General features: G+C 51.9%; 1 protein-coding gene and 1 long non-coding RNA gene across 3 annotated transcripts; one reads left to right on the top strand and one right to left on the bottom strand.

Moving 5' to 3' along the window:
* The first annotated feature begins 1,113 nt into the window (after positions 1-1,113).
* Positions 1,114-20,676, top strand: MIOX (myo-inositol oxygenase). Of its 2 annotated transcripts, none has more exons than XM_038419020.2 (10): positions 1,114-1,242; positions 11,784-11,864; positions 13,294-13,374; positions 13,893-14,055; positions 14,302-14,369; positions 14,878-14,987; positions 15,503-15,570; positions 18,741-18,790; positions 19,252-19,364; positions 20,224-20,676. In XM_038419020.2, exons 1-10 carry the CDS (start codon positions 1,225-1,227, stop codon positions 20,330-20,332), a joined length of 861 nt encoding a protein of 286 aa, XP_038274948.1. In that variant the 5' UTR covers positions 1,114-1,224; the 3' UTR covers positions 20,333-20,676. The 2 variants fall into 2 exon arrangements, with proteins under 2 accessions (XP_038274948.1, XP_043355853.1); XM_043499918.1 differs by having other exon boundaries at positions 14,302-14,414.
* LOC122457057 lies at positions 15,683-17,930 on the bottom strand. The gene is made up of 3 exons (XR_006276343.1): positions 17,797-17,930; positions 15,944-15,947; positions 15,683-15,774 (listed from the first exon to the last, which is right to left on the bottom strand). It is a non-coding gene; the product is annotated as an uncharacterized LOC122457057 (long non-coding RNA).
* Positions 20,677-21,836: the final 1,160 nt, after the last annotated feature.

Below are 21,836 nucleotides of genomic sequence, written 5' to 3'. Positions count from 1 at the left end.
GCAGGCAGGCATCAGATAGTGAATGAGGCCTGAGGAGTTGCACTTGAAAGTCAGTTCGGTGGAACTATTCTGGCTAGGGGTGTGATTTTTTTAAACTACTCTAGTGATACCAGTAGTGTGGACACAGTTATACCAGTATAAAGGTGCCTTGTACGGGTATTTTATCACCCTTCCCATGCAGGAATAGCTATATTGGTATCAAGTACCCATCTAGCAGAATAAATGCTTCTCCACTAAGGGGCTCCTACTGGTTTAATTACACAAGATGAGTTAAAGCGATACAACTGCCTAGCGCAGACAAGGACTGAGAGAAGATAAGGGGGATGAGGCTAGGCCACCAAGGGGCTCAAACGTGCAGAGAAGCCACGCGAGAGAAGGAGGAGCCGGGGAGACATGGCCAAAAGGCAAATGGTCTTTGCAGCGGCATTGAGCCTGGCTGGGAGTGGGGCGAGATGGCATTTGTCAAGGCCAGAGATGGTGAGAGGTCTGGCTGGGTGGATGGCTGGGAAAGGCTGGATCTCAGAGCTATTAGGCAGAAAGCAATGGCAAGATTCAGAAGTCCCCGGCTGGGAGGACCTAAAGAGAGGGTCGAGTGCAAGATGATCCCCAGGCTACGGGCTTGTGTGCCAGGCAGGCGGGTGGTGCTGTCCAGAGAATGAGAAAGGACGGGGGAAGGGCTTGGGGTGAAAGATTAAGTGCTCTGGGTTAGCCAGGTGGAGCTTGAACTTCCTGAGCTTCCCCCGAAAAGTCTGGGTATGTGACAAGGCCTCTAGCGCCGCAGGACCCGCTCTGCTGGGTTGGCCTCTCCCCTTCCCCGCAGCGATCCCCTGCCTGGGGCACAGGACAGGCCACTGGTTTGTACCTCTCAAGGACACAGATAGAGTTCTCTGGATCAGCAACAAGATCCTTCTCCCACCCCCGCCCCTCCTGCAGCTGTCGTTCCTCCCCCCGCCCCCCAGCCAGCTGTCAAAGGCTCACACATTAATTGCTTTCCCAGAAGCTACTTCCAAGCAATGAGAGTTTGGCCCAGGGCTAGTTAACTGGTGACTCATTGCGCCCTGGGGTCAGCACTTCTTCAGGCAGGTTCTGGCCAGTCCTAGGCCCTCCTTGTGTAACTCGGGGTTTTATAAACCCAGAGATTCGCCTGCCCCAGCCCCAGAGACTGCAGAGCTCCCCTCCTCACACACTCTCCTCCTCCAGGGGCTGCCAGGGTGAGGAGCCGGGATGAAGGTCATATGCTTGGTGAGTAGGGAGTGGCAGACTGGCCTGGGATCTGAATCCTAGAGAGAGCAGAGGAAAAGCCGTGGGGTCACTCCCATCCTGCCCAGCCATCGGCCCCCCGCCTCCCATCCTCCAGGTCCGGATTTGCCCAGCGTCTATTAGCCAGGGCTAGGCCCTGGCTAGTTTTCAGTGTCCGAAGAGACAAGGCTCCCACTCATTCCATTGGGGACATGACTCACCAGCACTGCTGGCAGGAAGGTTTTCCTGTGGTTCCCCTGAGATTTTCCTTTGCTGGGTTTGGTCCTATGGCTCCCTCTGGCTCCTCTGTGTACACACCCCACTGTACCCCCCAAACCCCATGCAGAGCTTGCATCTTCCACTGGATCCCCCATATGCAGAGAGACACTGGATCCTCTGTGTTCAGTCTGCACTGGACCCTACTGGATCCCACACAGAGATCCTGCTGCTTCTCATCTGATCCCCTATGCACAGACCCTACTGTCTGTGCACAGACCCCGTCATACCCCATCAGGTATCCTGCACACACAGACCCTGCAGGTTCCCAGGTGTGTGTGGATGCTCCTAGTCAATCCTATACATATAGATCCTGCCTTCCCCCACTGGCTCCCACGTGTACAGATCTGCCAGACCTGCTGTGCCTATTTGCTAGGGGACGCACAGGGCTCAGGGGCCAGCCCCTTCTCCTTGATCTCATAGCAGTGTAAGGCACACTTGCCCACCTCTCACCATTATGCTCGGGCCCTACAAGAGTTTGCTAGAGTATAGGGGGATTCGTGTCCCTACACTCCTCCCCTCCATAGGTCAGGGCAATATTGAGCCCTAAATAAAACAGTGAGCCCTGTAACCATCAGTAGAACATAGACACATAGGCCAACGGATTGTTAGGGACCATCAGGAAATGGATAGGTAATAAGACAGAAAATATTGTAGTGTCACTAGATAAATCCATGGTCTGCCCACAACTTGAATAGTGCATGCAAATGTGGTTGCCCCATCTCAAAAACGACATGTTGACATGGGAAAAGGTGCAGAGAAGGGCAACAAGCTTCCGAATGAGGGGAGATTAAAAAGACCGGGACTGTTCATCTTGGAAAAGAGACGACTCAGGGGGATAGGATAAAGGGCTGTAAAATCACGACTGGTGTGTGAATAAGGTAGTGTTATTTATCTGTACACAAGAACCAGGGGTCACCTGATGAAATTAATAGGCGGCCAGTTTAAAACAAAAGGAAGCACTTCTTAAAGCATACAATTAACCTGTGGAACTCATTGACATGGGATGTTGTGAAGGCTAAACGTATAAATGGGTTCAAAATAGAATTAGATCAATTCCTGGAGAACAGGCCCATTAATGGCTTTTAGTCAAGATGCTCAGGGACACAACCTCATACTATGGTTGTCTCTAAACCTCTGACTGCCAGAACCTGGGACTGGACAACGGAGGGTGGATCACTCAATAATTGCCCATTTCTGTTCATCCCTGCTGAAGCATCTAGCACTGATCACTGTTGGAAGACAGGATACTGAGATAGATGGACCATTGTTCTGACCCACTATGGCCGTTCTTCTGTTCTTGTGACATAAGTAGTGACATCTCTGTACCTTTCCTCAGCATATATTTTTGACAGGTTTCCAACTCCCCTTCCCCCTTGATATTGTCCCAATTAGACTTCAGCATTAGATCCTCCTTTTGGTCCAGTGAGTTGGCTGTATGGTTCTGGATGTCCTTCCTATCATGTCCTCTCTTTCTAGGACCCCTAGGGTTCCTTTCGAGCCTTGTGTGCATTTATGGTGCCACAGGCCCAGTTGGGAAAAAAACGAGATTTAAAAAAAATGTTAATTAATTCATTCTTCTGGAATCATTAAAAATAAATGACTAAATACAGATTTCATGCCTTTCACTCATTTTAGAAAAAATATGCTTTTTATGCCATTACTACAATTCTAAATAAAGCCAATTAAATAATTGCATGAAAGTGCTAGCAAAATTCTCAATACATATGTGCAAAAGGTTTAACAAAGGAATAAAAGTATCTATCCCCAGACATCCCCCTATCTATATATCTATCCCCAGACACCCCCAATCTATGTAATGCATTTTCCTTTATTTTAGAGAAAAATATGCATTTATATAATTAGTTCAATTCTAAACAGATTAAACACTTGCAAAAAAGGGTTAGTAACACAGGAACAAAGAAGTGTTTATATATAAATATATAATGCATTTTCCTCGTTTTTCGAGAAACTATTCTTTTAAGTAGTTAGTACAATTCTAAATAAATTAAACACCTGCACAGACACAAACACTCACACACCACACTCTCCTTTGTGACTGCTATTTAACAAATTAACACCAAACTGCAGAGCGCCCCGGTTTAAACTCTCCCAAACTCCTGAGAAAAGCACCATGAGGAAAAAGTTATTTTCTTTGAAATCTTCCTGGCCGTTTTGTCATTGTGTCGCTAGATAACACAGGTATCTAAAAAAGAAAAGGAGTACTTGTGGCACCTTAGAGACTAACAAATTTATTAGAGCATAAGCTTTCGTGAGCTACAGCTCACTTCATCAGATGCATTTGGTGGAAAAAACAGAGGGGAGATTTATATACACACACAGAGAACATGAAACAATGGGTTTATCATACACACTGTAAGGAGAGGTTTCAGAGTAGCAGCCGTGTTAGTCTGTATTCGCAAAAAGAAAAGGAGTACTTGTGGCACCTTAGAGACTAACAAATTTATTAGAGCATAAAGAGCTGTAGCTCACGAAAGCTTATGCTCTAATAAATTTGTTAGTCTCTAAGGTGCCACAAGTACTGTAAGGAGAGTGATCACTTAAGATAAGCCATCACCAGCAGCAGGGGGGGAAAAGGAGGAAAACCTTTCATGGTGACAAGCAAGGTAGGCTATTTCCAGCAGTTAACAAGAATATCTGAGGCACAGTGGGGGGTGGGAGAAATAACATGGGGAAATAGTTCTACTTTGTGTAATGACTCATACATTCCCAATCTCTATTCAAGCCTAAGTTAATTGTACCCAGTTTGCAAATTAATTCCAATTCAGCAGTCTCTCACTGGAGTCTGTTTTTGAAGCTTTTTTGTTGAAGGATAGCCACTCTTAGGTCTGTAATCGAGTGACCAGAGAGATTGAAGTGTTCTCCAACTGGTTTTTGAATGTTATAATTCTTGATGTCTGATTTGTGTCCATTCTTTTACGTAGAGACTGTCCAGTTTGGCCAATGTACATGGCAGAGGGGCATTGCTGGCACATGATGGCATATATCACATTGGTAGATGCGCAGGTGAACGAGCCTCTGATAGTGTGGCTGATGTGATTAGGCCCTATGATGTTGTCCCCTGAATAGATATGTGGACAGAGTTGGTAACGGGCTTTGTAGCAAGGATAGGTTCCTGGGTTAGTGGTTCTGTTGTGTGGTGTGTGGTTGCTGGTGAATATTTGCTTCAGATTGGGGGGCTGTCTGTAAGCAAGGACTGGCCTGTCTCCCAAGATCTGTGAGAGTGATGGGTCGTCCTTCAGGATAGGTTGTAGATCCTTGATGATGCGTTGGAGAGGTTTTAGTTGGGGGCTGAAGGTGATGGCTAGTGGCGTTCTGTTATTTTCTTTGTTGGGCCTGTCCTGTAGTAGGTGACTTCTGGGTACTCTTCTGGCTCTGTCAATCTGTTTCTTCACTTCAGCAGGTTATAGGAATGCATGATAGAGATCTTGTAGATGTTTGTCTCTGTCTGAGGGGTTGAAGCAAATGCGGTTATATCGTAGAGCTTGGCTGCAGACAATGGATCGTGTGGTATGATCTGGATGAAAGCTAGAGGCATGTAGGTGGGAGTAGCGGTCAGTAGGTTTCCGATATAGGGTGGTGTTTATGTGACCATTGCTTATTAGCACCATAGTGTCCAGGAAGTGGATCTCTTGTGTGGACTGGTCCAAGCTGAGGTTGATGGTGGGATGGAAATTGTTGAAATCATGGTGGAATTCCTCAAGGGCTTCTTTTCCATGGGTCCAGATGATGATGATGTCATCAATGTAGCGCAAGTAGAGTAGGGGCATTAGGGGACGAGAGCTGAGGAAGCGTTGTTCTAAGTCAGCCATAAAAGTGTTGGCATACTGTGGGGCCATGCGGGTACCCATCGCAGTGCCGCTGATTTGAAGGTATACATTGTCACCAAATGTGAAATAGTTATGGGTGAGGACAAAGTCACAAAGTTCAGCCACCAGGTTAGCCGTGATATTATCGGGGATACTGTTCCTGATGGCTTGTAGTCCATCTTTGGATGTTTTCTACATTTTCAAATATATTGATTTCAGTTACAACACAGAATACAAAGTGTACAATGCTCACTTTATATTTCTTTTAATACAAATATTTGCCCTGTAAAAAACAAAAGAAATAGTATTTTTCAATTTATCTCATACAAGTACTGTAATACAATCTCTTTATCATGAAAGTTAAACTTACAAATGTAGAATTATGTACAAAAATAACTGCATTCAAAAATAAAACAATTTAAAACTTTAGAGCCTACGAGTCCACTCAGTCCTACTGCTTGTTCAGCCAATAGCTAAAACAAACAAGTTTGTTTACATTTTCAGGAGATAATGCTGCCTATTTCTTGTTTACAATGTCATCTGAAAGTGAGAACAGGCATTTGCATGGCACTGTTGTAACCGGCATCACAAGATATTTACTGCCAGATGTGCTAAAGATTCATATGTCCCTTCATGCTTCAACCACCATTCCAGAGGCCATGCGTCCATGCTGATGATGGCTTCTGCTCGATAACAATTTAAAGCAGAGTGGACTGATGCATGTTAATTTTCATCATCTGAGTAAGCTGCCACCAGCAGAAGGTTGATTTTCTTTTTTTTGTGGTTTGGGTTCTGTAGTTTCCGTGTTGGAGTGTTGCTCTTTTAAGACTTCTGAAAGCATACTCCACACCTCGTCCCTCTTAGATTTTTGGAAGGCACTTCAGATTCTTAAACCTTGGGTCGAGTGCTGTAGCTCTCTTTAGAAATCTCACATTGGTACCTTCTTTGCGTTTTGTCATATCTGCAGTGAAAGTGTTCTTAAAATGAACAACATGTGCTGGGTCATCATCTGAGACTGCTATAACATGAAATATATGGCAGAATGCAAGTAAAACAGAGCAGAGGACATACAATTCTCCCCCAAGGAGTTCAGTCACAAATTTAATTAGCACATTATTTTTTTAATGAGCGTCATCAGCATGGAAGCATGTCCTCTGGAATAGTGGCCGAAGCATGAAGGGGCATACGAATGTTTAGCATATCTGGCACGTAAATAACTTGCAATGCCGGCTACAAAAGAGCCATTCCTGTTCTCATTTTCAGGTGACATTGTCAATAAGAAGTGGGCAGCATTATCTCCCGTAAATGTAAACAAACTTGATTGTCTTAGTGATTGGCTGAAAAAGGAGTAGGACTGAGTGGACTTGTAGGCTCTAAAGTTTTACATTGTTTTGTTTTTGAGAGCAATTATGTAACAAAAAAAATCTATATTTGTAAATTGCATTTTCACAATAAAGAGATTGTATTATAGTACTTGTATGAGGTGAATTGAAAAATACTATTTCTCTTATCATTTTTAAAGTGCAAATATTTTCAAGAAAAATAATAATATAAAGTGAGCACTGTACCCTCTGTATCATGTGTTGTAATTGAAATCCATATATTGAAAATGTAGACAAACGTCCAAAAATATTTAATAAATTTCAATTGGTATTCTACTGTTTAACAGTGTGACTAAAACTGCGATTAATCCCTAACCCACATGGGGTAGCATCAAACACTTACAGCCCATACTCGATGGGGACCCCATCCTGAAATAAATCTTTCCCGAATGCCCCTTCTGGCCTTCAAACAACCCCCCAACCTTGCCAAGTCATCATCAGAAACAAGCTCGCCACAGACTAGGACCCACCAACGCCAAGTGGCACCAGATTCTGCCAGAACAACAGATGCAAAATGTGCAGGCAAATCTCCACTGTCATGATAATCAACATCCCCCATAACACACCTTACAAAATTCATGGGTCCTGCACATGCCTATCACAACATGCGGGGTACCTCATCCAGGAGTGGCGGAAGCCCCCTAAAAATGGGGGGCCCACTGTCGCCTGAACTGTGGTCCTGCCCCGCCCCTTCCCCATGAGGCCCTGCCCCGTCCCCAGGGTTGGACTGAAGTTTTCATTCTGTGCAATTCATGTAGGCAAAATTTTACCAAAATTACGAGGCCTCTTTATGGTGGAAACCCCTAGGGGCTGATTGCTATTTGGGAGAAGAGGATAATGAAATACGTTACCTTGATGAGTAAATGGAATAGGGAAATTTTGGGGGAAAGCCTGGTACAGTACCATAAAAGGCTATGGGGGTCAAAAAAACCCTCTGACTGGCGCAGAAAAATGTGACACAGCCTAATATTTTATGATGTGTGATTATGCAAAAGGCCGCGTGGTTAAAGACGACTTGCTAATTGGCTCAGGCAGGGGGTGTGGTTTGTCGCCCGCTCCCAGAGCTGCGAGTTTTCGGTAGAAATGATAGGGGTAGATTCATAGGTTCATGGAGTTTAAGCTCAGAAGGGACCGTTAGACAGGGCGGGCCTTAGGGAAATGGCACCCTGGGTGAACCTGTATTTTGATGCTCCGGCCTCCACTGCCTCCCTGAGATCTCACCCATCCCCCTAGGCCTCCATTGCCCCCCAATGATCCCCCCATTGCCCCAGCCCCCACTGCCTCCCCAGGCTCCCCACCCATTCCCCCATCACCTATGCCCCCTACTGTCTCCTTGGGTTCCCCACCGTCTCCATGCCCCTTGACCCTCGCTGCCTCTCCCACATTGCCTCAAGCTCCCTTCCATGGCCTTGCATCCCAGACCCAGCACGCGCCTTCCCTCTTGGGTGGTCACCCACATTGCCCACCCATAAGGCCGGCCCTGCCATTAGATCATCTAACCTGACCTCCTGCATATCACAGCCCATTCAAATTCACGCAGTTCCCCCTGTATGGAGCCCAATAGCTCGTGTTTCACTACAGCATAACTTGTGGTGTAGCTAAAGTGAATCTTCCAGAAAGACAGCCAGTCTTGCTCTGAAGACCTCCAAGATGGACAAACCACCCCCCCCCCCGATAGTTTGTGCCAATGGTTAATCCCCCTCACTCACTACGACAAAATGTGCCTTATTTCTAATTTGATTTGGTCTGTCTTCAGCTTCCAGCTGCTGGTTCTTGTTCTGCCTTTTTTAGCTAGAGTACAGACCCCTTTAGTGCCCAGTCGCTTCTCTCTACGAAGGTCCCTATACACTGGAACCAAGAGTCACCTTTCAACATCTTGTTGATGAGCTAAACAGCTGGTGCTGCTCTTTATGTCTCTTGCTTCAAGGCATTTTCTCCCCCCGCTTTGAGTTGTTTTTGTGGCTCCTTTCTGCATCTTCTTCAATTTTTCAACATCCTTTTTAAAGTGTACACCCCAGAAATGAGGATTGTGGAATCAAACATTTTATGACATGATCACCGGGCCTCAGCAATCACCAACTTCCAGTCCAGTGATTAATTCATCTTTGTCTATCATAATGAGGTCCAAAATATTTACTTTCTGTTGCATAAATGGCTTTTCTCATCTTTCTCCTGACTCCCCCATCCCTTTTAAAAACTTTCTTTGCCATCTCTGAAAGGCGGCTGTAGAACAACTAGATCCCGTACACATCATTAATCCTAAAGTTATATTTACTCTTTCTATCAGGAATCCCTTGCAGCCTTTGTGCATGTGTTTAATTTATTTAGAAATGTTCTAACTGCGTACAAATATTTTTTTCTGAAAATTAGAAAAATGCATGATAGATATCATAGAATTATATATTAACATTTCTTCTTTATTCCTCTGTTATTAAGTCTTTTTTGCATATATTTAGTTGATTTAGAATTGAGCTAACTGCATAAGAGAATACATAGCTTTAAAAATGAGGAAAAGTTATATATATATATGCAACCCTGACCCAGTGACCTGGGACAATTATACCCCCCCCCCTCCCCCGGGTGCCTCTAAGGGGCAATACTTCCCCTCTCGCAAGCACAGAGTCTGAGCCGCAAAAGCCCTTTAATAAAGGAGGGAAACAATGAAGCATTATGTTGGGGAAACACCACAAACAGGATTCATAACAACAACCATGAGCAAAAGACCCAAGTAAGTTTGGCAGTGTCCTTTTCCCCGCAGGGTCTTAAGTCCAGCAACCCAATAATCACCCCCCACACCCCCAGTTTCTGTCCTTGGTCAGTGCAGCCCCTAAGAATTCAGAAGTTCATCTGCTGAGTTTACCTCCCAGCCCGGGTGGAAGTGGAGGGAGGTATGGGAGGCATCTTACATGCTCCACTGCTCGGGTCAACGGCCAAGTGCCACACCTCTCCATAGGGTTCTGCTGCAGTCTTCACCACCAGCCGCACCTCTCCGCCAGCCACCCTGATATCCACTCCACTCTCTGCCAGCCACCCAGCTATCCGCTCTCTGCGCTAGCCAATTGCCACGTCAGTTATCCGCTCCACTCTGCTCTCCATTCTCCACGCCTCTCCGCCAGCTGTCCTGCTGTCTGCTCCTCTCCGCCAGCCACCCTGCTATCTGCTCCAGCTGTCTGCACCGCTCTCACTGTCCTGCTGTCCACTCACCAACTTGTCTTCAGGCCCCCCCTATATAACACAGCTCTCAGCACCTTCAGCTCTCTTACTTTTAGCTAGTAATAGGGGAAGCCTCAGTGCTAGTGCACCACTAGCCCAAAGTAGCTCCAATGCTCACACCTAGGTGTTAGTGATTTCAGCTCTGCAGCATATAACAAGACTCCTAAGGCAGCCAAAAGTAGTTCTGTTATTACATAATGGAAGGAGAGATGGAATTAAAGTAGGGTTTAGGTCCCTCAAAAAGGGCCCACAGTCCCCAGTACACCTACCTATCCCCAACCTGTCTCAATTCACTGGGTTTGGGAACCCATGTCCCTTGCCTAGCAAGTGCTACTTAGTTGAAGGCAAGTCCCTCCGTCATAAAATGCCAAGTACAGTTCTACTGTCCTTGATTCACATAACCAGGATAACAATGCTTTATTACTCCTGCCCCAATAACAGAGAGACTGGGGATCCCACAGTCGCCAAAGTGGCCATTTGGGCAAGTCCCAGTCTATCATGCTAGGCAGGGTGAGTGTGCCCATGCAAACGAGAGTGCCCATGCAAACAAGATCAGCCCTTGAAGTCCTTTTCCACAGCTCACCACCACATGTCAGGGTAGAGCTCATTCTGACTGCTTACATATATATAACGTAACACTTCTCTTTTATTCCTTTATTATTAAGATTTTTTACATGTATTTATTCTATATAGGACTCGTACAATTATGTAATTTGACTAAATTTAGAATTGTACTAACAGCAAAAGTGAGGATAATGCATGAGTATATATAAAATTGATTTTTCTCATATATATATATGTATATATATATATAAAATATTATATATAATAATATGTATATTATTACTCTGTTACTAAGCTTTGGTGCATGTATTTAATTTATTTAGACTTGTACTACTGTAGTGGTTGTGTACAATTATTTAATCAACTTGATTTAGATTTGTGCTAATTGCACACAAAGTATATTTTAAACTAAAAATAAGTAAGAAGCACGAGATTTATATTTATTGGTTTGTTTTGAATGATTCCAGTAAGGATACAATAAAAAAAGTATAAAAACATCTTGTTTTCCCCCTAAAAATGGCTGAATGGCGCTATAGGTGCACATGTGACCAAACCTGCAACCTAGGGGTCCTGGAAAAAGTAGACAGGACTTCCCAGAGCCATATGGCCATCTCATTGGACAAGAAGGAGGGCATGCAGTCTAACACTGGAGTCTGATTGGTGGATTATAATAGCAGGGGAGGGGGCATGGAAAGCTGTCAGGACTATAGGAGGAGGAAAGGTGCAGAGTATCACTAGTGACACAGAGCTGGGCATTGGAGCTGGTTGGGAATTTGCCACTGGATCATGATTCGATCAGAAAATGCCGATTTGTTGAAGTCGTTCCATAGGAATGTGTCAATTGCAACAAAACTTTTGCAGGAAGCAGGCGGGTCCCTTGCCTGCACATGCACTTCCTGGCTCTGCGGCAGCCTGCCTGGCAGTCGGCTGGGACTCCAGGCTTCCAGGGTTCCCAGTGCCGGCCAGCCCGGCAGGTGGGCTGCTGGGGAACCTGATCTCTGAGAGCTTTCAGGCTCACTGACATGTTCTGTGGAACTGGGAGTCCACTGCGGAACACGGACAGACAGACACATGCACAGACAGAGTGACGGACTAACAGACTGCTGGACGTACTGACCCAGCATACAGACAAACATACTTCCTGGACATACAGTTTGATCTATTGAGGCAATAGCCCCTGGTAAGGGCGACCTAGCCAGGGCCGGGTGGGAGGGGCTGGCAGGGAGGGGAGCAGGTGGGCGCTACCCTCTCTGGTCCCTCATGCCTTCCCTCGCCCCAGGACGCAGACCCCTCTGAAGTTTACCGGCCGGAGGCAGGGGCTGAGCATGGCAAGCTGAAAACAGACTACAGGAATTACACGGTGAGCTCCGGCTGCCCTGTCGCCTGCCACTGGATATCTGGGACCTACCTCCTGGGCATGGGGTGTCAGTCCCCCATATCTAGGCAGAGACGGGTCCTGGTGCTAGGCGCTCAGGCTGGAGCCGCTCTGCTCTGGCCAACAGGCGGCGATCCAGTGACTGCAGCAACTGCACCCCCAGCTGGGAGAGACCAGGGCTGGAATAGCCGGGAGTCCCCTATGGCCAGCGCTCCTGCCCCGCTCCCCACAGCACCCCCAGCTGGGAGAGACCAGGGCTGGAATAGCCGGGAGTCCCCTATGGCCAGCGCTCCTGCCCCGCTCCCCACAGCACCCCCAGCTGGGAGAGACCAGGGCTGGAATAGCCGGGAGTCCCCTATGGCCAGCGCTCCTGCCCCGCTCCCCACAGCACCCCCAGCTGGGAGAAACCAGGGCTGGAATAGCCGGGAGTCCCCTATGGCCAGCGCTCCTGCCCCGCTCCCCACAGCACCCCCAGCTGGGAGAGACCAGGGCTGGAATAGCCGGGAGTCCCCTATGGCCAGCGCTCCTGCCCCGCTCCCCACAGCACCCCCAGCTGGGAGAAACCAGGGCTGGAATAGCCGGGAGTCCCCTATGGCCAGCGCTCCTGCCCCGCTCCCCCCAGCACCCCCAGCTGGAGAGACCAGGGCTGGAATAGCCGGGAGTCCCCTATGGCCAGCGCTCCTGCCCCGCTCCCCACAGCACCCCCAGCTGGGAGAAACCAGGGCTGGAATAGCCGGGAGTCCCCTATGGCCAGCGCTCCTGCCCCGCTCCCCCCAGCACCCCCAGCTGGGAGAGACCAGGGCTGGAATAGCCGGGAGTCCCCTATGGCCAGCGCTCCTGCCCCGCTCCCCACAGCACCCCCAGCTGGGAGAGACCAGGGCTGGAATAGCCGGGAGTTCCCCTATGGCCAGCGCTCCTGCCCCGCTCCCCACAGCACCCCCAGCTGGGAGAGACCAGGGCTGGAATAGCCGGGAGTCCCCTATGGCCAGCGCTCCTGCCCCGCTCCCCACAGCACCCCCAGCTGGGAGAGACCAGGGCTGGAATAGCCGGGAGTCCCCTATGGCCAGCGCTCCTGCCCCGCTCCCCACAGCACCCCCAGCTGGGAGAAACCAGGGCTGGAATAGCCGGGAGTCCCCTATGGCCAGCGCTCCTGCCCCGCTCCCCACAGCACCCCCAGCTGGGAGAAACCAGGGCTGGAATAGCCGGGAGTCCCCTATGGCCAGCGCTCCTGCCCCGCTCCCCCCAGCACCCCCATCTGGGAGAGACCAGGGCTGGAATAGCCGGGAGTCCCCTATGGCCAGCGCTCCTGCCCCGCTCCCCATGGCCAGAGGTCCATATCTACCTCCTGTGGAAGAGGCTGGGGCTGGAGTAGCAGGCCTGGGCTCTCATCTGAGTCATGCGTGTGTTGTTCCAGGCTGGGCCGCTGCTAGATCGCGTGTACAACACCTACCTGCTGATGCACACGCACCAGACCGTGGACTTTGTCCGGAAGAAGGTACGTCTCCTGGGGACTCACAGAGCCCCCCCGTGCCCCTCCAGCACTGCTGATCCAGCCCCCCGAGATGTTGCAGACAGCCCTTTCCTGAGGGGGGACTATGAATCTCCAGCGGTTGTGTCTAGGAAAGGGTTAGCCACAGCCCGGCTCCCCAGGAGCCCCAGCCCAAGGGAGCCCCCTCCCTACCCCTCCCCAGCCCAACCCAGAGCCTCTTAGGGAACGCTGCTCCCCCGACAGTCCCTGGGAACCCCAGCCAAGGGAGCCCCATCCTCCTCCCAGCCCAGAGCCCCTTAGGGAACGCTGCTCCCCCGACAGTCCCTGGGAACCCCAGCCAAGGGAGCCCCATCTTCCTCCCAGCCCAGAGCCCCTTAGGGAACGCTGCTCCCCCAACAGTCCCTGGGAACCCCAGCCAAGGGAGTGAGGCTATTGCAGACATTTCCCTGCCCCATTTCTGGCCCCTAGAGCTGGCCGTGACCCCTGTGCTCAGAGCTGGGCCTCACCAGCTCCCCTCTCCCCAGGGTGCCGAGTACGGGGCTTGCGCCCAGCGCCGAATGAGCATCATGGAGGCCTTGGATTTACTGGATAACGTGGTGGACGAATCAGACCCTGACGTGGACTTTCCCAACTCCTACCACGCGTACCAGACCGCCGAGGGCATCCGCCAGGCCCACCCGGACAAAGGTAGGGCCAGCCCCTCTGTGCGCTGGGACTGGGGCAGCTTGGGTGCGGGATCCCAGTTGGGGTCTCCACAGAGCGGGTAGTAGGGACCGACCCCCTTCCTTCTCTGGGATGAGAGGCTGCTGCATTAGCGGCTCCTCATGGCTGCAGCCAAGAAACCAGCGTGGGTTTTTCTGCTGCCAAACAGCCCCGCCTGTGGGCTGCCCCCAGCCCAGCCCTAGGTTGACCCCTCTGCTCTCTCTGTCACAGACTGGTTCCAGCTGGTCGGACTGTTGCATGACATGGGCAAAATCCTGGCCCTGGCTGGGGAGCCTCAGGTGAGCAGCCGTGGAGGCAGCGTGTGCTCCAGTCGAATGCACTCAGTATGACTGGCTACCCCGTGTGACCCCTGGGGATCAGCTGCGGAGGGGGAGTGGGGGGGGCAATGCCCTAAGGGGCTAGATGCATGCGGGTCACCTGCCAGAGACACAGAGTCCTTTGCAACGGGAGCCAGTGGGGGTCATCCCCCATCCCTGGCCAGCTCCTCAACTGTGTGTTTCCAGCGGGTCGGGCCAAGCACCCAGCAAGATTCAGAGGGAAGGGCCGCGTCCATGGGTCCTATGGAGATCTGGAGCTATTACAGTTAATGCTCACAAATGCAAGGCGATGGGTGAGCTCATGCTGATCTCTGGCTACGAGAACCCAGGGTGGGGCTGATGCAGGGCAGATTATCCTCCCCGCCAGCTACCCACTGAAGGGACCATGGTTGGAGCCAGGACACTGAGTCAGGTGGCCCTCAGCTCGGCCCTGGCTGGCGAGCCCTTTGTTCCCGTGTTCTCTCTGCAGTGGGCCGTGGTGGGTGACACGTTCCCCGTGGGCTGCAGGGTCCAGGAGTCCGTCGTCTTCAGCGACTCCACCTTCCACGACAACCCCGACACAAAAAACCCCCTGTACAAGTGAGTCCCCTCCCCCCGCCAGAGCACTTGAGCCCTGGAGATCCCGTCCCACTAGGAAGTGACCCCTAGGCTCACCACACCCTACAGGGCAGCCTCCCACTGGGACAGCTCTGCCTGCCCCCCTGGCCGCCCCTTCAACCAGCAGCCTCCCAAGGTCTGCAGGCTGGAGCAGCAGAGAGCTGGGCCTGGGGTGGTGAGAGCAGCTGGGCATTGGGGCAGGTGAGGTGTAATCCCCTTCCAATGGCACAGCTACAGTCCCGAGTCCCTGCTGCGCCCCTCAGGGGCGGGTCTGGGTCCTGACCCCCTCCCCGATGAGGGGCACTTGACTTTCCCCAACAATTAACATGCCGAGTCGGCCGGTTGTTCCGCACCCGCCTGCAGGCACCTGGCCTGTGGCTCGGCGCCAGTGCTCGTGCCCTGTAGCTCTGCGGGGCGCTCCCCCAAGGAGAGGGGACGAGGCGGGAGGGCTGAGGTCCCGCTGGGAGCTCCGCTGACCGGCTCTCTCTCTTGCTCAGCTCGCAGTACGGGATCTACCAGCCTCGCAGCGGCCTGGCCAACGTGCTTATGTCCTGGGGCCACGACGGTAAGGGCACGCCCGGCGGGGGGGCTCCTGGCTGCGGCCGAGGGCTGGGCCTGGCTCCGGAAGCCCCTTGGAAAACGGAGCTGGGGGTGGGGTGGGGATTTGCTTCCAGGGCCCCTTTAGGATGAGGGTCAATGCACCTGTAGGAGCAGATCCCTGCTCCTGGAGCTCTTGGCTGCCCTCTCCTCCTGGCTCTCCCTCGTCTCGCTACTTCATAGAATCATAGAATCATAGAATATCAGGGTTGGAAGGGACCCCAGAAGGTCATCTAGTCCAACCCCCTGCTCAAAGCAGGACCAAGTCCCAGTTAAATCATCCTAGCCAGGGCTTTGTCAAGCCTGACCTTAAAAACCTCTAAGGAAGGAGATTCTACCACCTCCCTAGGTAACGCATTCCAGTGTTTCACCACCCTCTTAGTGAAAAAGTTTTTCCTAATATCCAATCTAAACCTCCCCCATTGCAACTTGAGACCATTACTCCTCGTTCTGTCATCTGCTACCATTGAGAACAGTCTAGAGCCATCCTCTTTGAAACCCCCTTTCAGGTAGTTGAAAGCAGCTATCAAATCCCCCCTCATTCTTCTCTTCTGCAGACTAAACAATCCCAGCTCCCTCAGCCTCTCCTCGTAAGTCATGTGCTCTAGACCCCTAATCATTTTTGTTGCCCTTCGCTGTACTCTTTCCAATTTATCCACATCCTTCTTGTAGTGTGGGGCCCAAAACTGGACACAGTACTCCAGATGAGGCCTCACCAGTGTCGAATAGAGGGGAACGATCACGTCCCTCGATCTGCTCGCTATGCCCCTACTTATACATCCCAAATGCCATTGGCCTTCTTGGCAACAAGGGCACACTGCTGACTCATATCCAGCTTCTCGTCCACTGTCACCCCTAGGTCCTTTTCCGCAGAACTGCTGCCGAGCCATTCGGTCCCTAGTCTGTAGCGGTGCATTGGATTCTTCCATCCTAAGTGCAGGACCCTGCACTTATCCTATTGAACCTCATTAGATTTCTTTTGGCCCAATCCTCCAATTTGTCTAGGTCCTTCTGTATCCTATCCCTCCCCTCCAGCGTATCTACCACTCCTCCCAGTTTAGTATCATCCGCAAATTTGCTGAGAGTGCAATCCACACCATCCTCCAGATCATTTATGAAGATATTGAACAAAACGGGCCCCAGGACCGACCCCTGGGGCACTCCACTTGACACCGGCTGCCAACTAGACATGGAGCCATTGATCACTACCCGTTGAGCCCGACAATCTAGCCAGCTTTCTACCCACCTTATAGTGCATTCATCCAGCCCATACTTCCTTAACTTGCTGACAAGAATGCTGTGGGAGACCGTGTCAAAAGCTTGCTAAAGTCAAGAAACAATACATCCACTGCTTTCCCTTCATCCACAGAACCAGTAATCTCATCATAAAAGGCGATTAGATTAGTCAGGCATGACCTTCCCTTGGTGAGTCCATGCTGACTGTTCCTGATCACTTTCCTCTCCTCTAAGTGCTTCAGGATTGATTCTTTGAGGACCTGCTCCATGATTTTTCCAGGGACTGAGGTGAGGCTGACCGGCCTGTAGTTCCCAGGATCCTCCTTCTTCCCTTTTTAAAGATGGGCACTACATTAGCCTTTTTCCAGTCATCCGGGACTTCCCCCGTTCGCCACGAGTTTTCAAAGATAATGGCCAAGGGCTCTGCAATCACAGCCGCCAATTCCCTCAGCACTCTCGGATGCAATTCGTCCGGCCCCATGGACTTGTGCACGTCCAGCTTTTCTAAATAGTCCCTAACCACCTCTATCTCTACAGAGGGCTGGCCATCTCTTCCCCATTTTGTGATGCCCAGCACAGCAGTCTGGGAGCTGACCTTGTTAGTGAAAACAGAGGCAAAAAAAGCATTGAGTACATTAGCTTTTTCCACATCCTCTGTCACTAGCTTGCCCTCCCTCATTCAGTAAGGGGCCCACACTTTCCTTGGCTTTCTTCTTGTTGCCAACATACCTGAAGAAACCCTTCTTGTTACTCTTGACATCTCTTGCTAGCTGCAGCTCCAGGTGCGATTTGGCCCTCCTGATATCTTTCCTACATGCCCGAGCAATATTTTTATACTCTTCCCTGGTCATATGTCCAACCTTCCACTTCTTGTAAGCTTCTTTTTTATGTTTAAGATCCGCTAAGATTTCACCATTAAGCCAAGCTGGTCGCCTGCCATATTTACTATTCTTTCGACTTGGGGGCCCTCCCCTACCCCTTGTGGTCAGTGTCCCATAGGGCTCCGTTCGCACTATCCCCCTGGCCCCTAGGACCACAGCTGCACCCCCCCCTTCCCACCTGCAGTTCCCAAACCCACTGCCCTCTTCTGCTCCCCACCTCCTGCTTCCCTGGCCCTCTTCTCACCTTGCTGCACCCTCAACCTGTGCACCCCCCCACGCCAATAGCCACCATCAAAGAGCAGCCGGGTGGCAGAGAAACACAATGGTGGGTGCGGGGGCGGCTCTCCGGACACATGATCCTCTCCTCTGCCCAGGGCAACCGGGAATCTTCCCCCCAGCAGCCTTTCCCCATCCACAGGGCTTAGGGCACTGTGATGGAATACCCTTGCAAAGCATCTCTCCTGTCACCTGCTAGCGGCTGGGCCACAGAGGATAGCAGCCTACTGCTGCTGCCAGCTAACGGAGGTGCTCCTGTAGGTAGTGCGTGACTTGTGTATCCCCCGTTCACAGCTGGGGAAACAAAGGCACAGACTTGTCCAAGGTCCCATTGCAAATCACTGTCAGAATCAGGAACAGAAAAACCCAGTTCTGCCCTCTCCCACCCCCGCATCCTTCGGGCTGCATGCCTCGCCTGCTTTGCAGTCTCTTTGGCATTGTCAGCTCCTGCGATGGTGCTCCATCCCCTGACTGATCTGCGCAGCGCCTGGCACCGGGGCTAATATTGTCAGATGTGGGCAGTGATCAAGGGTGCCAGCAAGAAACACCCAGGGCCTGGTTTTCAGCTGGGGGCCCGGAGCTGTAGGGCTGCATGCACTCCTTACTGCAGGTTCATTTCTGGCTGGCACAGCCCCCAAGCTCCGAGAAGGGTAGCAGTGTCTTGTGAGCAGACAGGCTGAGACAGGGCATTGGAGCCAGTCTGGGTGCCTGGGCTCATGGGACTAACACGGCTCTTTCTCCCCAGAGTACATGTACAAAGTCATGAAATTCAACAACTTTGCTCTCCCCCAGGAGGTAAGTGGTTTGGGATTTTTGGAGGTTTTTTTGGGGGGATGGGGGGCAAAATGGAGGTATGTGGCTGTGAGAACTGGTTCATGCCTGTCCCCCAGCTGAGCCAATCCCACGGGACTGTCTCCTGCCCCCCCCCAGGGACAGCATGCTGGGCATTTGCCCCATCGGCTTTCCCCTGTTGTCCAGCTGGGTTATGCTACCCCCTGCAGCAGCAGGAAGTCTTCACAGCCCAGTTCCTCTGCCTCCATCTGCTCCTTGATGCCCCATTGGCACAGCACTGATACCCCCCCACCCACGCAGGCTCTCAGGATGAAGTACCAAAAGCCTTGGGGACACAAAGGGGAGATTTGGCTCCAGGGGTTGGAGAGAAGGAGCAGCTGCCCCCTGGGCTGGGCTGCATCAGAGGTGGTGGGATAGCTGGGTCCAGGCCGATGCTGGCCCTCTCACCCTTTTTCCGCGTGCAGGCTTTCTACATGATCCGCTTCCACTCCTTCTACCCCTGGCACACGGGCGGGGATTACATGCACCTGTGCAGCAACGAGGACCTGCGCATGCTGTCCTGGGTCAAGGAGTTCAAGTGCGTGCCCAGCCCTGGGGAGGGGGGAAGGGGCTGCTGAGCCAGGCCCTGAAGACGGGCATAGCAGCCATGCAATCAAAGGCAGCAAATCTGAAACCGATAAAAGGAAATACTTCCCCCGCAAACACAGTGTACCAGTGAGCTGTGGAACTCTCTGCCACATGAAGTCATCAAGGCCAAAAATTTAAAATTCACCCAGGCCTGGGACATTTTATGTGGCCAATAGGAACACACACAGTTATTGATGCAAACATGTTTTTGCACCGATATTAAGTTTTTGGGCTTGAGCTGTGCTCCAATTATTAGAGAGCAGGAGGGGACCTAATGTGGGATTCTCCCCACCCCTCACCTTCTGTTACAGAGTGCTTGCACCTTTCTCTGCATAACTGGTTCCATTCCTGTTGGAGACAGGATCCAGGACTGGGGGAACCTCAGGGCTGATCCTATCTGCAATCACAGGGTTTGAGATCAGGGTGAACAGAGAGAGGCTGGAGGCAGCAGGGAATGAGGGCAGGGCTGTGGCTGGGGAAGTGAGCAGGCTCTCTGGCTGAGGCTGGTCTCTGAGGGTCAGTGTTTGGGGACTGGTTCTGGGGAGGAGGCGTGTATGGAACGAGTTGCTGCACCCACAGGGAGCCCTGGAGAGAGCTAGCCCAGTTACAGACAGGGGACAGAATTGATCAACTCCACGCTCCACGGGGTGGGGGCAGAGAGCAGCACTGGGATGGATTAGCATTGCCTTCCTGGAATGTTTGCCCTGTTGCTATGGGGCAGGGTGCAGCCAGGTCCCAGGAGGTGAGTGGGGGCAGGGACAGCAGAAGGGGAGCAGCCTAGTTCAGCCTTTGCTTTCTGCTCCCTGCAGCAAGTTTGATCTCTACACCAAGTGCAAGGATTTGCCTGACGTGACGCAGCTGAAGCCATATTACCAGTCCCTAATTGACAAGTACTGCCCCGGCCAGCTGTACTGGTGACTCGCTGAGCAAGCACCCGCCTGGCCCCGAGACAGCATCCCCACCCAGTCCCCTACCTCACCCAGCTGAATGAGCTCAACCCCTGAGCACAACAGGAGCCCGCCTTTAGGCAACAGCCGCCTTCAGGGCCTGGCCCTGCATTCCCCCACCTATCAGCCTGCAAGGAGGTCCCCTAGAGCTGCTGGGCTGGGCTGGGTTGCTGGGGGAGCAGAAGCCCTGGGCCTGGGAAGGCACATGCGGGTGGAAGCGGCGAGAGGAGATGGCTCCGCTCGTTGCCACATTTCTCATTCTGTTCCCCACTCCAGCTCGCGGGAGGCCTGGGTACTTTACAGAATGCACATGGGCAAAGAGCAAGCTGCAGCACCACCTCCCGTCCGGGCCTGCCAAGCTGCACCCCCCCGCTTAGAGGACACCCCTCCAGTTTGCCCCCTTATCTGTCCCTGCAGTCAACATCAAGCAGCTGAAAAGCTCCTGGCCCGGCTCAGAGTTTCTAGCCCCCTGCAGCCCCGGGGGGGGGGGGGGTGTGTGTGTTACGGCAGAAGCAGCACCGCTGTGTCTGATCTCCCATTCAACGTGGGTGCTGCTGGGCTGGGGGTTGTTTTCAGAACTCAATAAACCAGCTGTTAGCATACATGGTGCTGGACCTGTCACATGCACGCTGCAGAGCCCTGCAGAACTAGCATCACAGCAAGGGGGGGGTAGGGTACTGAGCTGATGCTGGCCTGTTGGGGGCACCTTGTAATTCGTCTCCCCTGGCCTGGCTCTCCTGCTCCTCCTAGGGGGCTGCTGCCACCATCGCCTCAGCATCTCTGCAACCAACTGCCTGTCCCCACCCTTCCTCCTTCGCTACCAACACACACCTTGGCCTGGCCCCCAAGGCTCCAACACAAACTCAGAGCCAGCTACTTTCTGCTGCTGCAGTAAAGAGCGGTCCCCTCTTCTTGCTGAACCCCTTTGCCTGGGCTTGACTCCTCTTCTTCTCGCCCCTGCCCCCCTGCTTCTGATGGCAGGGGACCAGTGCCCTCTTTGCCTTTACCATCTCACTCAGACCCAGGCCCGCTGGGCTCAGCCCAAGGCCCTCATGCAGCTTGCCTCAGCACCCTGCTCTCCGGGCCCCTGCACACGCAGCATCTCCTCCTACACCAAGGCTCCTTTGTATCACCCCCAGGGGTGGTTGCAGAGCTTGGCTTTCTAAGGGGGCAGTGAAGGGCCCATGGCCCCCAGGGACACAAGCTAGCCGCTTTGAAGCCATGCAAGAGGCTAGAGCCGCAGAGAAAGGCGGCTGGCACTGCCCCGCACTGTCAGCAGCCGCAGGAGGTGGTACAGGGGAGGATGTAGCCTGACAGAACAATAGAAACAGGTCAAAGGCCAAAGAACAAAGAGGCTCTGCCTCTGAGACCCTGGCCGGGGGGGGGGGGGGGGTAGCTTTCATAGCATAGCTGCTGTAGCAGCTGCCCCAGAGTGTGCTCAGCCTTAGAGCCCAGCAGGGGAAACATGAGCCGCT

This window comes from Dermochelys coriacea, chromosome 1 (genome assembly GCF_009764565.3).
Source record: "Dermochelys coriacea isolate rDerCor1 chromosome 1, rDerCor1.pri.v4, whole genome shotgun sequence".
Lineage (NCBI taxonomy): Eukaryota > Metazoa > Chordata > Testudines > Dermochelyidae > Dermochelys > Dermochelys coriacea.
Note: the sequence above shows the minus strand (reverse complement) of the source record. Positions and strands in the feature narration are given on the sequence as shown.

Bases quoted from the DNA above. Each gene is read 5' to 3' on its own strand.
- MIOX (XM_043499918.1), top strand. The intron at 14,056-14,301 runs GTAGGGCCAGCC...TCTCTGTCACAG, and splicing joins CCAGGCCCACCCGGACAAAG to ACTGGTTCCAGCTGGTCGGA. The intron at 15,571-18,740 runs GTAAGGGCACGC...CTTTCTCCCCAG, and splicing joins TATGTCCTGGGGCCACGACG to AGTACATGTACAAAGTCATG.